Source organism: Elephas maximus, chromosome 7, assembly GCF_024166365.1.
Source record: "Elephas maximus indicus isolate mEleMax1 chromosome 7, mEleMax1 primary haplotype, whole genome shotgun sequence".
Classification (NCBI taxonomy): domain Eukaryota; kingdom Metazoa; phylum Chordata; class Mammalia; order Proboscidea; family Elephantidae; genus Elephas; species Elephas maximus.
In genome coordinates, this window is record NC_064825.1 from 121733269 (window position 1) to 121748813 (window position 15545).

Here is a 15545-nt window from a genome sequence, read left to right on the forward strand (position 1 = left end):
TGCCCAGCAGAAATTAAAAGTATCTTGTTTCCTCATTGTACTTTCAAAGATTCTTTTATTCAAATGTACTAAACATATGTATTTAAAATTATTATTGGATAATATAAATATCTGTAGTTTGTGGGTCTGACTGTATAATTTGATGTTATTGCTGATTGTTGTTTATGGCACCTTGTTTACTTGTCTGTTCAATGACTTTTCATTATGAGTTCATGTTCCTTTGAATGTTGTCTATGGGAATCTTTGAAGAATGACTTTGAAATATATCTCTTCAGAAAGGATTTATGTTACTTCTGTATCGTACCTTAATAGCAATACTGGACCAGGATACCATTAAACATAGCTTTTTACTTGGGACATTTTGGGGTCACAGCACTGACAAGGTTTAGGCTTCATGTCTCCATGAATACAATTTGGGAGACCAGAATTATCAGTGGAACTTTTTCTCTTTTCTCTGCTCTTCCCAAATTGAGGCTGAGTGAGGTGTGCATATCATTATCCCCCTCTGTAGGGAAGGTGTTTTTCTCCTTCATCTCTGAGAGTGTCATCCTACGGGAGTCCCTGCTCTCAGTAGGGTGGGATATTTTCTCTAATCAAATCTCACATACTGCCTTTTTCTCCTACCCCTCACACACATGCCCATTAAATCTCAGCCCTTAGACCACCAAGGATAAATATATCCCTTCTGGGATGATCCAACAGAATGTGGAAATTATCAAACAGTATCATTAATGACACACAGAAGTAAAATTTTGCTGAAGATAATTCAAAAATGGATGCAGTACTACATAAATAGGTAACTGCCAGAAATTTAAGCCACATTCCAAAAAGCACATGGAAAAAGTGATATCATTGCTGATATCAGATGGATCTTGGCTGAAAGCAGAGAAAATCAGAAAGATGTTTACCTGTGTTTTGTTGACTATGTAAAGGTGTTCAACTCTGTGGATTATAACAAATTATGGATAGCATTGCGAAGGATGGGAATTCCAGAACAAGTAATTGTGCTCGTGCAGAACATGTCTATAGATCAGGTGGCAGTCTTTTGAACAGAAAAAGCAGATGTTCTGTGATTTAAAAACAGGAAAGATGTGCACCAGGCTTGTATCCTTTCACCATACTCATTCAATCTGTATCCTGAGCAAATAAATCCAAAAAATGAGACTTTATGAAGAAGAATGAGGAAGATTCATTGACAGTCTACAATACGCAGGTGACACAACCTTGTTTTCAGGAAGTGAAGAGAACTTGAAACACTTTCTGATGAATATCAAAGACTACAGCCTTCAGTATAAAGAAAACAGAAGTCCTCACAAATGGACCAATAAGCAACATCATGACAAATTGAGAAAAAGATTGAAGTTGTCAAGGATTTTGCTTTAGTCAGATCCACAATCAACGCCCATGTAAGCAGCAGTCAAGAAATCAAATGTCTTGTAATGAGCAAATCTGCTGCAAAGAGACCTCTTTAAAGTGTTAAAAAGGAAAGATGTCACCTTGAGGACTAAGGCGTTCCAAGCCATGGTATTTTCAATCGCCTCATATTCATGCAGAAGTTGGACAATCAATATGGAAGACTGAAGAAGTATTAATGCCTTTGAATTACAGTGCTTGCAAAGAATACCAATTATGCCATGGGCCACCAGAAAAATGAACAAATCTGTCTTGGAAGAAGTACGGCCGGATTGCTCCTTAGAAAGGAGAATGATGAGACCTCGTCTCACATACTTTGAAAATGTTATCAAAAGGAACTAGTCCCTGGAGGCCACGTTGCCTGGTTAAGTGGGGTCTGGGAAAAAGAGGAAGACCGTCAATGAGATGGGTTGACACAGTGGCTGTAAAAATGGGCTAAAACATACCAAGATTGTGAGGATGGCACAGAACCCAGCAGTGTTTTGTTCTGTTGTGCACAGGGTCACTATGAGTTGGAACTGACTCGACGGCACCTAACAACAAACTGGAAAAATGCCGGCCCTACCTTACGATCTCCTGAGATTAGTGCTTTCTTGCCTTTTCTGTACATTGAAGAATTTCTTTACTTTCTCATTGGCTGAGTCATGGGGGAAAAAACGATATATTTTAGATGTTATCTAGCCTCCTCAGTGCTTTCCCTGGCCACATAAGCCACCACATTTCAAGAAATAATTTAAAAAACAATATTTACATGAAAGTCTTCATTACCCCAATTTATTCCTTGGACATTTTTTCTAAAACCACAAGCTTGTTTGATATGCTTATAATTTTTTGTTTCCAAATATGGTCACTAAGTGCTTATTAATTTCCCATTGTTACTCTGAACTTTTTTATGTTTTATTTTATTTGTTCAACAACCCCACATGATATGTATTCTTATTTCTCCTATTTCACAGATGAAGAGACAGTGTAACTCACAGTGGTAAGCAGGCACATGTCATCCATCCTACAAAGAGGAGAACTGGGATTCAAGTCCAAGCCCTCCAGCTCCAGAGCCATATGTTTAATAACTACATTCCACTGTCTCTCAAAACCGTATCAATTGCATGACTAACCTTATTTCAAAACAACTCTTGGGTTCAAAGCACTGCATTTTTTGGCTTGGAGGATTCAAAGGAGACAGAAAGGAAGCCAAAGCCCAAGAAGATAGTTAAGAAATGTGCCCGTAAAGACACAAGAAAAGAGATGATGTGTAGCATGAGACAGAGAAAGACACAATATCCTGTGGGTAATCACCAACTAGATGTGAGCAGGACTTTATGGATCCAAGAAGGCCCTGGAACATTCTTTGTATGAATTTATCACAAAACAACTCTAGAATGGCAGAACTTATTTCAGAGGCATTACTGTACAAACAGGACAATCAACATACTGGAAAACACCATCAATAACACAATCATCATGTCTCTTCATATAGATATCCTTTCAGTAAGTGCATAGAAAACCAGTAACGCTCCCTGATTGTCAATAAAATGAGACAAACTGGAGGAGAATTTAGTCTTTCTCAGGAAGAAGAAATGAAACGGCATTGAAGTGTTTGCAATATGTAAATAACTGAGGGGCAGAGAAATTCTGGCCCTTAGGCAGTGTCATAGGTTGAATTGTGTCCCCGTAAAATATGTCTCAACTTGGTGAGCCCATGATTCCCAATATTGTGTGATTATCCACCATTTTGTCTTTTGATTAGATTTTCCTATGTTAATAAGATGGATTAGCAGCAGTTATATTGATGAGATCTACAAGATTAGATAGTGTCTTAAGCCAATCTCTTTTGAGATATAAAAGAGAGAAGCAAGTAGAGAGACATGGGAACCTCACACACGACGGAAGCAACAATGGGAGCAGAACTCGTCCTTTGGACACAGGGTCCCTGCACCTGAGAATCTCCCCGACCGGGGGAAGAATGATGACAAGGACCTTTTCCAGAGCCAAGAAAGACAGAACGCCTTCCCCTGGATCTGATGCCCTGAATTTGGACTTGCAGCCTACTAGACTATGAGAGAATAAATTTCTCTTTGCTAAAGACATCCACTTGTGGTATTTCTGTTACAGCAGCACTAGATGACTAAAACAGGTGGTAACTACTACAAAGCCTGCGTCCACAGATGTCTAAGGTTAAAATTACCAAAGCAAAACTTCCCATAGGCAGAGAGGCATGCTAAACCAGTGATATCACTACTATCAGTATCTCAGAAACCTTTTAAACATTGCATTGTTTTTCTTTACCACTCCAGAGTGTATTATTTCTAACCAAATCTTATCTTTTATTGTGTCTTATTTATGGGCGACTCCTTAGCTTTCTTCCTGGATAAAGTTTATCTTGGGGTAGAGTTTGTCTTGGCTCTCTTACTTCAGCTTCTTTTCACACCATTCTTGGCAAATACATTCCCCATCTCTCTGCCTACCTCCATTTTACCCCTCTTAGAAAATTAAAAAGAAGGAAATGGAAACAGATCATAAAATATGGCCCCTTTGACATGTTCCTTTTCTTTGAGATATTTCGTCAGCAACGCTTCCTAGTATTTTGCTCTATTTTATGTCAAGCATAATACGGATTAGTTGGTTTTTTAAAAAATTCAACATATAGGTAGATCAGGAAACAAAATCTGAAGAGTTTTGTTGAGGAACAATGAGGACAGATTTCTGTCAGAAGACCAAGTATTACATGTATTCTTGACTAACGGACCCCTCCTTCCACTACAACTTCACCCGTTAATCATGACCTGTGTCGGATCCATTCGCTCCAGAATCCTTCCCCCAAAGGAGTCACCTGTGGACTGTTTAAGTTTGACTTTTTAAGTGAAACAAATGAGGTAGCGGAGGGCCCTCAAAAATAATCCACAGCTATCCTTCTGGGTCTGTGTTTTCCCATTTATTTGAAACACTAATGAAAGGAGTCAGAAATTTTCCAGCCCCCACATTATGCTAAAATGTATTGACTCAACCTACATTTTATACTGTCCTTCTGCAGGTTTGTTTTTCAGGTCAAAAGAGTCACCTTGGAAGATGGTCTCTTATAACATTTAGACTTCAAGGACAATGATACTGAGTTACTTGTAAATCTTGAGTTGTGCCTCTATCCTAGGTGCTTGACATTCTTTACAGAATAGTCAACAAGTGACTCACCTAAGAGTTCTGAGAAAGTGTTTCAACTCCTTTTACTTAGCAATGTACCCAGATGCTCAGAAATCATGAACAGATATTTCAACTTACAGCTGCTGAGGCTTCCCATTCCATCAATACTGTGAAAACAAAAAGCCCACTGGTAGCAATTTTTTACTCAGCCTCCTTCGGAAATGAACCATCCTTGATAGAAGAGGGCCTAAAATGCTTAAGAATCGTCCCTACCATATTTAAGAGAGAACTTGAAAGTACAATCCACAACAAAGTAGGGGCAATTGAAACCATGTGGGCTGTAAATAACCACCCTCCTGGGTAATGGAGGGACTCCATCCCTCTTAATTGGTCCCTTGTTTAGGCTCCAAGATCTCCTTTCAGGCTCCTGATCTTTTGAGACATTTTGACATCAAGGAACCCTCTTGCAGACTGTTTTTATTCCCAGGAAAGAATCATGGGTCTGATATAGAGGTCATTTCCAACCTTGTTATCTATGAAACAAATTATGTCACCACAGCATAGGAATAGTCCTCAGAGACCTCTGTCTGAAAAGACACCAGGGAGCAGCAAACATCCAGCAATTATAAACTCAACTCTGCAGAAAAGGGAGTCTCAACTCTACTTTCTCATATTTGAACAAGTTGTTATTTAGATGCAACATCATCGAGTGGATTATATTCAGAAAGACCTTAGCATGACTTGGAATGTGAAGATGAAACATAAATGCCTCCCCTTTTCTGTCTCATAACTCCAGCTGCTTGGGATTAAAGGAATAGAAGAGTAAGAGAGGGAAATGAGGAGAAGGAGAGGATGAGCATAAGACAAAGGGCAAAGACAAGGGGAAAAAAAAAAAGGAAAACTGGGCAAAGTAGGTAGGAAACTCTGAAAGGATAAATAGCATTTGATCATGACAAAACACAAAGTGAAATTACCCTGCCAATCCCTTAATCCCACCTGACTACCTAAGAGAATAATTTCCCTTTTCCAGCTCAGAAACGCTACAGAAAATGAAACCCCTGTCATTTAGTCTTCAAGTTATGCCTTTTATTTCAGGAAAACCCTGGACTATAGAGGAAGAGCATTTACAGTGGATAAAAGAGACCAGGCTGTGGAGAAAGCCAAACAGCTAGTTGCCATATATACAGAATATAAGGTCTACTTGTCCTACGGACACAGCTTTAATCTTCTATTAAGCCCATCTGGTCCTCTTTTTTAAATGCTCACTAAACTGTGTGTAACAGGATATTTTTAAAACAGTATCTAACTTTTTACCTAGTATTTCCTTCTCCGCATCTCTTTGACCAGTCCTGTCTTTCAGGCAGGTAGGTTATCAGGTTCACAAGACTCAGAGAAGTTTTGTAACAATAACAAGAAATTGAAGTGGATCTGATAAGACAAAAAATATCCGAATGAATCGTCAGAATGCCTTACAGGCAGAGTTCAAGGGAGCCACCACAAGCATCAAGTACTTTAGAAGACACCAAGACCAAAAGACAGGAACATTTTCTTTCCCAGAAGACCCAGAAATCATCTCCTTGCATGTTTCTGGCCTTGACTGAGCTTGTGCCCCGCTTAAACCCCAAGTTAGTTGTAACGGCAAATGGACAATATTTGCCGGTTGGCTGAAATCAATCAAAGTTTATGCCCAAAATCCAGAGTTGGGACCCATCATGCTCATAGGATGATGCCTGAGAACAGAAAAGGGGATTCCCCTACCCAAAACAATTTTAAGATACTCCTCACAAAAAGAATGATTATGGATGCCAGGCAACAAATAAAAAAATAAAGTAGTAATTTTTGTAATTTAGCCATCAATGTAATAAATCATAAATGTACATAGTTTTAAAAGTTGAGTACTTTAAGTTTTCGAGATTTGAGAATATCTTCTTTAATCTCTCTGAGGATACTACTTATAGACTTTTGTACTATGTATTCTTATGTTCTCTGCATTGTTTTTTGTCATCTGAATTCCTTTTTTTTTTTTTTCCTCTGCAAATTTAGGGCCTCTGTCTGGTGTTCCTTGGCCGTTCTTTCAAATTACAGGGTAGGGCAATAAAAACCAAGAATTGATTCATGGTCAGGGGTTTTCCTCTGATGGGTTTTACGGGTGGCCTGGCAGGAACCTCACAATTGCTGTGATGAACCCCTGCTATAGGTATCAATACATATTTTCTTCAGGGCAGGTTTTTCTCTACATAGAAATTCTCCACTTCTCTGCCCAGAAAATATAAATCTGTCTCCATGGGAGCCCAAATACAACCTTGATGATAACACACCTGAATTTAGAAACTATCTCAAGTATAGATTTAATGCATTGAACATTAATGAACAAAGACCAGACAAGTTGTGGAAAGACATCAAGGACATCATATATGAAGAAAGCAAAAGGTCATTAAAAAGACAGGAAAGAAAGAAAAGACCAAAATGGATGTCAGAAGAGACTCTGAAAATTGCTCTTCAGTGTAGAATAGCTAAAATGAATGGAAGAAATGATGGAGTAAAAGAGCTCATTAGAAGGTTTCAAAGGGTACCTTGAGAAGAAAAACTATTGTAATGAAATGTACAGAGACCTTGAGTTAGAAAACCAAAAGAGAAGAATATGATGGGCATTTCTCAAGCTGAAAGAATTGAAGAAAAAATTCAAGACTTGAGTTGCAATACTGTGGGATTCTGTGGGCAAAAAACTGAACAATGCAGGAAGCATCCAAAAAAATAGAGGGAGTAATACACAGAGTCACTGTACCAGAAAGAATTGGTCAAAGGTCATTTCAGGACATAGCACATGATCAAGAAGCAATGATATTGAAGTATCCCCTTGTTCTGTTTGAATGACTCTCTCTTGGTCTGTATACAGGTTCCTCATGAACACAAATAAATGTTCTGGAATTCCCATTCTTCAAAATGTTATGTAGAATTTGTTATGATCCACACAGTAGAATACCTTTGCATACTCAATAAAACACAGGTAAACATCTTTCTGATATTCTCTTCTTTCAGCCACAATGCACCTGACATCAACAATGATATCCCTCTTTTCGTGTCCTCTTCGGAATCAGTCTTGAATTCCTGGCTGTTCCCTGTCGATGTGCTACTGCCACTGCTTTTGAATTATCTTTAGCAAAATTTTCTTGCATGTGGTATTAATGATATTGTTCAATAATTTCTGCATTCTGTTAGGTCACCTTTCTTTGGAATGGGCAATAGTATAGATCTCTTCCAGTCAGTTGGCCAGACAGCTCTCTTCCAAATTTCTTGGCATAGATGTATGAGTACCTCCTGCATACTGCAACCATTTGTTGAAATATCTCAATTGGTATGTCTTCAATTCCTGGAGCCTTGTTTTTTGCCAACACCTTCAGTGCAACTTGGTTAGGGTTAGGAATCAACTTGCTTGTTTCTGGCCTTCCTTCCTTACTCCCCACATTGCCCAGATCCATTGCTTTCTGCTTTTTCAAATCTGAGATAATTATCCCTCATGCATCTACTTTCCATTTTCCAATTTTTCTCATATTGACACCTTGATGATTTTATGCATTTTTAAAGCCTCTTATCACCTTTTTAGGTGAGATCCAGTAGGGGAAGAGACAGATGCATGGATCCAATCAATTATGTTTAAGCAAATATCATACCCATATTTTTAAATATTTTAAACCATTTTGTATGATCACTTGAAATAAGTGACCGCATCATTGCTCATTTTATCCTCAACAGAATCAAGAGACAGCAGGAGAATGAGAAAGACTAGACTTTCCTGACTTATATCTCTGTGACCTTGAGCTAGTTATTAGCCTTTCCATGCCTCAGTTGCCTAATCTATAAGATGGGGCTCATAGGATTGTTGTAAGGACTGAACAAGATAAAGGGCCTAAAATACAAGCTCAATATATTTTAGCAATTCTCACTTCCATTATCATTTGTCTCCAAGGAAGAGGAAAAAGGAAGAACTAATGCTGATGTACCAAGGAGCTCCTCTTAAAATGATTTCCTAAGTTAGATGGTCTCCAAGTCTACATTCAGGAATATTCTTAATAAATGACTGAACTCATTTCTAACATATTATTCTGTTATCTCTCATCCAGCCGCATTATAACTCTCTAATGACATCTTTTATGCAGTACCCTAAACAAGCTGATGAAGCTGTTTATAAAGAGTACATGGATTGGTTGAAATATTTTAGTATCTAATGGTAAGAATATTGGAAATTATTAAGAGCACAACTCAATAAATACATGTTGAATACAATAATAAATAGTCTTTTCATTCAGCTTTGGATGTGAAATTAGGAATACCTTTTTGTATCATTTTAATTACAGCTTTTTGAACTTGGAAATCTTGCTCTCTGTTCATACTTAGAATACAGTACTGCCAATACACATTGTCAGGTATGTTAACCAAGATGAGTGAGTTGCCATGAAAATATTTTGAAAATACAAACTCTTACAGGCAATATCCCCAAACCAGTATAATTGGTCAATTTCGTGAATATGAGTCAAACAGTTGATCACTAAAATCTTCACTTCTTATTACATTTCAGTGACAGAGCAGCCCTAATTAAATGTAGTCGAGGAAACCCGCCGTTCTCAGAAAAGAGTAAGTGTAGACTGTTTTTCTTATCCTAGTAGAGTATGTTCTGAAATTTCCTCTTTCTAAAATTTAGTGAGAGGAAAAGGTAATAAATTTGAATACATCACTCATTCTGATTAATTTCTTTGGCTCACCATTCCCCAACAGACTTTGAAGGATAAAAGGGAGCTCTGGTGCATAAAGAAGCATCAACTGGTCTCAACCCACCTGGAGCAAAGGAAAATGAACACCGAAAGCACAAGGAAAACATGAGCTCAAGAGAAAGAAAGGGCCGTATAAACCAGAGACTCTATCAGCCTGACAGCAGAAGAACTAGATGGTGCCTAGTTACCACCAATGACTGCCCTGACAAGGAACACAAGAGAGTATTCCTGATGGAGTAGGAGAAGAATGGGATGCAAAACTCAAATTCTAGAAAAAAAGACCAGACTTAATGGTCTGACTCAGTCTGGAGGGTCCCAGAGGCCATGACCTCAGGACTTATTGTTAGCCCAAAACTAAAACCACTCCTGAAGCCAACTCTTCAGACAAAGATTAGAGAGGACTATAAGACATAAAATGATACAGGTGAGGAGTGTGCTTTTAAGCTCAAGAAGACATGTGAGACCATGTGGAAAGCTCCTTTCTGGAGGTGAGAAGAAAAGGCAGAGGGGACAGGAGCTGGTTCAATGGGCATGGGAAATACAGGATGTGAGAGAGAATTGTGCTGTCGCATTGTAGGGAAAGCAACTAGGGTCATATAACAAGGTGTGTATAAGTTTTTGTATGAGAAACTGATGTGAACTATAAACTTCTACTTAAAACACAGTTAGAAAAAAGGGGAGCTCTGGTAGAACAGTAGGTCAGAATTCAGCTGCTAGCCAAAAGGTCAGAAGTTTGAATCACCAGCTGCTCCTTGGAAACCCTATGGAGCAGTTCTACTTTGTTTTATAGGGTTGCTCTGAGTTGGAATCAACTCCACTGCAATGGGTAAGGCAATGCAGAAAGTTGTTGATTTTACTATGCAGATCTAGACAGTTAAAATACTTTGCAGTGCTGATCTAAAAATAAAAATATGGTGAGTTTTCTATGCTGTGCTGGGTACCAAATCAGACAATGAAACTTGGGAATGTTTCTAAATGAAGACTAACGTAAGTGTAGGAAGGATAAAAAGGAAAGTTAGACCAACACTACCTGTGCTTGAAGTGGGTGTCTCTGACACAGTGTTCCCCAGTCTAGTGTCTTCTGATCCCAGGGTCTCCAAAGATGACAATACAGGGCTATTTGAAGTATTTCAAAAGGCCTAATGGAATTACACATGAACACTTTGCTTGGAGACAACAGTTCTGTCATTACGTAGTGAGTCAGTCTGTCTCTTGCTATCCAGAAATTACGAACACAGGCTTTATATTTAAGTAGAAATCAAATTGATTATTATTACTTCAAAAACAGAATCCTCAGGGATCAAAGTTAAATTTAAAAAGTCCTTGGAGTAAGAAAAACTTGGGAAACTCAGATGTGCATGTATTGATCTTAGAAATTCCCCTGAAATCCAGTGCAGTCATTCCTGAGTGTCCACGGGATTTTGTTCCAAGACCCCCATGGATGACAAAATTGGAGGATGCTCAAGTCCCTTATGTAAAATGCTGCAGTAGTTGCATATAACCTATGCATACTCTCACATATACTTCAGATCATCTCTAGATTATGTATAAACCTAATACAATGTATATGCTATGTAAATAGTTGTTATACAGTACTGTATAGTCTAGGGAATAACGACAAGACAGGAGGCAAACAATGCTCAAACAAGAAGAGCTGGAGAGAGACTGAGGATCTGTGAAATGGCAGGAGGCTATAGCAGGGGATGCCTACACATCACTTCATTCACATGGATTCAACATAGTGCTCAGTGCAGCAAATTCAAGTTTTGCTTTTTGGAACTTTTCCTTTTTCTGAATATTTTTGATTCATGGTTGGTTGAACCCATGGATGCAGAACCTGTGGATATGGAGAGCCAACTGTAAATTATTTTTTTCTTTAGTCCTTAATTATTGACATTCATAATATCAGACTTTACAGACATTGCCTCATTTAATTCTAGATGTTTCTATTATTCCCATTGTACAGGTGAAACACAGAAGGTAACAGAGCTCAAGGCCACATCCTTAAGAAATCACTGAACTAAAATTCGAACACACACACCCCACCCCGGAGTAACACTTGAAGTTTTATATTAGCGATTATTCTTTTCACTAAAGGTCAAATAGCTAATAAAGATTTTAGAGGATTTGGGTAAACAGGAAGAGACTGTGAGGAAGAGCCCTGAGTGGAGGGTGTGCAAGTGAGGGAGAGGAAAGGGCTAAAGAATGGGAGAGACTGAGGACCATTCACCTCGCACCAGGTGGATCCTCCTGGAAGAATCACATGGACACACAAGAGAGTGCATAATCCACCGGTTAGGGCCTGCCCTCTGAGGATGACCAGATACCCAAGAACACACAGCTCTCAAGAAACATCAAAAATGCTTCTTTTCAAAAACAATTTTTTAAGTGTGCCCTATTGCACCCCCATATCTCTGTTGGCCCATGAAACTGGCTGTCCACTCACACCCAGCAACAGAGAGGTACACAACCGGGCTTCCTCTTAACTGTGTTGTTAAGGGCAGAGGTAAAAGGATACAAGCCAATTAGAGGAAGGAAACTCTCCAGGTGATGCTCTCTGGTGTATGGTTGCCATGGAGTTTTTCTCCCTACTGATCTGATGCCCCACTTTGCCATGACCCCCTGGATTCATTTCCCACATCTCTGTGGTCCTATCGTGGTGTCATGAGTATAGGATTTTATTTACTGTCCTTGGAGTCATTTCAGCTAGAATGGACCTAGGAATCATCTAGTCCAATACCCTCATCTTTCAGGTGAGGAGCCAGAGGTCACTCCTAGCTGTTAATACAGTTCGTTGTTAGGTAATTTACCTGAATCAGTCAACACAGCAGCCTGGGAGGCAGTTATGGGTAATTCCCTATGCATAAGATAGGTAATTGAGGCACTAAGAAATGCAAAAAGCTAATTCAAGACACAGCCACTATTTACTACAGTCGTGGGTTTTGGAAACAGCCTATCTAGTTGAATTCTGGCTCTACAACTTGCTGGTCGTGTGATCTGGAACACGTGACTTTGAAGTGTAGTAACATCTCCAAGCCTCAGTTTTGTCACCTATAAAATATGGTTAAGAGTAGTAGCTACTTCATACGGTGGTTCCCTGGGTGGCACAAACAGTTAAACACTTGACTTGTAACTCAAATCTTGGTAGTTTGAAACTACCCAGAGGTGCCTTGGAAGACAGGCCTGGTAATCTGCCTTCAGAGCCTTGAAAATCTGCACACGGGGGTTGGTGTGAGTCTGAACTGACTTGATGGCAACCAACAACAGCATCAAATTTATAGAATAGCTCTTCATGAAGATAATTAAATTAGATAATGGCTATAAAACACTTTGGATAGTATAAAAAAAAGACCCTCTGTTAGTGTTGTTGTTGTTGGGGGCCATTGAATCAATTTTCAACTCATAATAACCCCATGGGACAGAGCAGAACTGCCCTTCAAGGTTTTCTAGGCTGTTATTTTTAAGGGAGCAGAATGCCAGGTCTTTCTCCCACAGAATCACTGGGTGGGTTAGAAACACCAATTTTAGTTAGCAGCCGAGCGCTTAACCATTGCGCCACCAGGGCTTCTACCTCTATTAGTAGCAGGGATGTTCTGCTTTAGAGTTCTTTCCCAAATCTTATGCTTCATTTCTAATCTGTCTCTAAAAATACTACTTAGGATCATTTGGGATTACATTACTTTTTGGAAGAGATCTCACCTATCTGCTAGTTACTAGGCTACAGAAATATTTTAGGCAAAGTTCCATTCTTGGTTTGATCTGTTCCAGCCAAACATATTTCTATGGGGAAAGGGGTGAGGGAGGAGGCAATAGTTCATGATTTTATTAACGAACACCTCAAGACGGTTTGAAAGAAATAATACTAAGACTATGGAATTTACAAAAGTGGAAGATCAACAGGGAAATTACTTTGGTTAGTTAGAACCATTTATGTTGCACAAATCACATTTTGTGATATTTGAGATAGATCATTGCCTACACTGGGAACAGCATGAAAGGCCTGAATATGCCCAAACATTCCATCTGTAAAATGGGGATAATTTTTCACCTGCCAACCGCACACAAGAATAGAAACAATCTAATCTGTGTAATAGAACTATATGAAGGGTAAAGTGTTGTATAAATGCTAATGCAACGTGCATCAAACTTAGTCCATAAACTCCACTCTGAAAGACAGATCTGTTTTTAAAATTCATTCAGGTGAACTCTGAATCTCCCTGGTACCCCTGAGTCTGAGGGCTCTGCCAATCCTTTGTCAAACCTAAGGCCCTGGAATCACACAGAAAGGCTCAGAGCTCCAGCACTTGAGTCCTGACTCCCTGGACACACCTTGACAGCCATAATTTCTGAGGCCCTGTACAGTCTCCAAAGTCCTTCATGCACCAGACCCACAAATGCCCAGAAATTGCTGACCTTTAACGTCTTTCTAGCATCTGGGAAATTTCCAAACCTTGACCCCAAAGGCTTCCCTTCATCCTACCCTTTATACCTCCCTTATCTTTTTCACAATTCAATTTCTCCCGTAGGCTTGACGAGTAAAGTGGATGGAACGAAGTTCCTCGGAATTAAACCCAGACGAATCTTCTCTGTCTCTCCATTTGGGACCAAAGATATAGTATTCCTTTATAAATGTTTTGTCATAGATTGAAATTAACATATCATTTTATTTCATTGGAATATAAATAAAAGTTAAACAATTAAAAAGAAATAAAAACTGTGAAGGAAAGAATAGGATATGTGGCATCTTGAACTCTTCCCACTTCTATGCATGAAATATCTAAAAGCATTTCTCTACTCAAAGCACAGTCACGTTTTAGGCCTTTATCTACCTGAGTTCTATTCATGGAAACTGGCTTTTTAAGCTGCATTCAAGATTGTCGTCACTGTCCCAGACAGATCACTCATTGGTGACACCTCAGCTTGATGGCACCAGGAATCAAGGCAATCAGGTTTTCACTTCTTCTTGCAGCTAGTTATTTCTGTTATCTGCAAATGGTGACTTATACATTCTTATCTCCATTCTTCTTGCAGGGATAATAATACCTTCCCAAATATTATTCTTACTGAGGTTAATAAGTTTTTCTCTTTATTACCCTCTTGAGAGCCGCTTTGATCTCCTTGTTTCTCAGGCTATAGATAAGAGGATTCAACATGGGGATAAAGATGACATAGAACACTGATAGCACCTTGTCCTGCTTCTTGGAGTGACTAGAGCTGGGATGCATGTACACAGTGAGGGCTGAGCCAAAGAAGAGTGTCACAGCTGCCAGGTGGGAGGCACAGGTATTAAAGGCCTTGGCACTGCCTTTGCCTGAAGAAATTTTCTGGATGGAAGCTACAATGAAACCATAGGACAAGACGATGACAAGCAAAGAACCAAACACAATAAAAATGGCTTCCAGAAGAAGAATTATTTGGCTGATGAAGGGATTGGAGCAAGATAAGGGAATAATCTGAGGCAAGTCACAGAAGAAATGTTGAATGATATTTGGCCCACAGTAGTAAAGATGAAAACAAGAGACTGTTTGAGATAAACTACTAAGGAAGCCAGTCATATACGCCCCAGCGACCATCTTCCCACAGAGGCCAGGTGCCATGATGGCTGAGTACTGCAGAGGGCTACCAATGGCCACATATCGGTCACAGGCCATGGCAGCCAAGAGGCAGCACTCAGCCATACCCATCCAGGCCGCAAAAAAATATTGAGTGGCACAGGCAATGAAGGAGATCATTTTTTCATCTTTTAAGAAGTCTGAAAGCATCCTTGGGCTGATGGAAGAAGAATAGCAGATGTCTATAAATGACAGGAAACTGAGAAAAAAGTACATGGGTGTGTGCAGCTGGGAGTCCATCCTGATGAGGAGGATGAGACCCAGGTTCCAGATGAGAGTCACCAGGTAGGTCCCTAGGAATATTGGAAAGAGGATGAGCTGCAGCTCCTTTTCATCTGAGAGACCCCAGAGAACAAACATGGTTACAGAGGAGTGGTTTCCATTCCATTCCATGGGCCTGCTTGCTGCCATTTGCTGAAGAAAAGATGAAAGAAGGAAATGGTTTCATTTCCACCTCAAACGGGAAAAGAAGCACTCTTTATTTTTTAGCCACGCAGAGAGGTAATTGTACAAACTTAAATCAACCATGTTTAGTTATTCTGTGCCTTCCAGGAACAATCACCAACTTGACCTGAAAAATCCTCTTGGATACATATTATCATTGCGTCTGGGGACA

At 39.4% G+C, this 15545-nt stretch overlaps 1 protein-coding gene across 1 annotated transcript; it reads right to left on the reverse strand.

Annotated features, from left to right (window-relative positions):
• Positions 1-14386: 14386 nt before the first annotated feature.
• Positions 14387-15340, reverse strand: LOC126080631 (olfactory receptor 5A1-like). Its single transcript, XM_049891812.1, has one exon. It carries the CDS (start codon positions 15338-15340, stop codon positions 14387-14389), a length of 954 nt encoding a protein of 317 aa, XP_049747769.1.
• Positions 15341-15545: the final 205 nt, after the last annotated feature.

What these genes read in the sequence shown, in the direction of transcription:
- LOC126080631 (XM_049891812.1), bottom strand. Translation starts at nt 15,340, where the DNA reads ATGGCAGCAAGCAGGCCCATGGAATGGAATGGAAACCACTCCTCTGTA.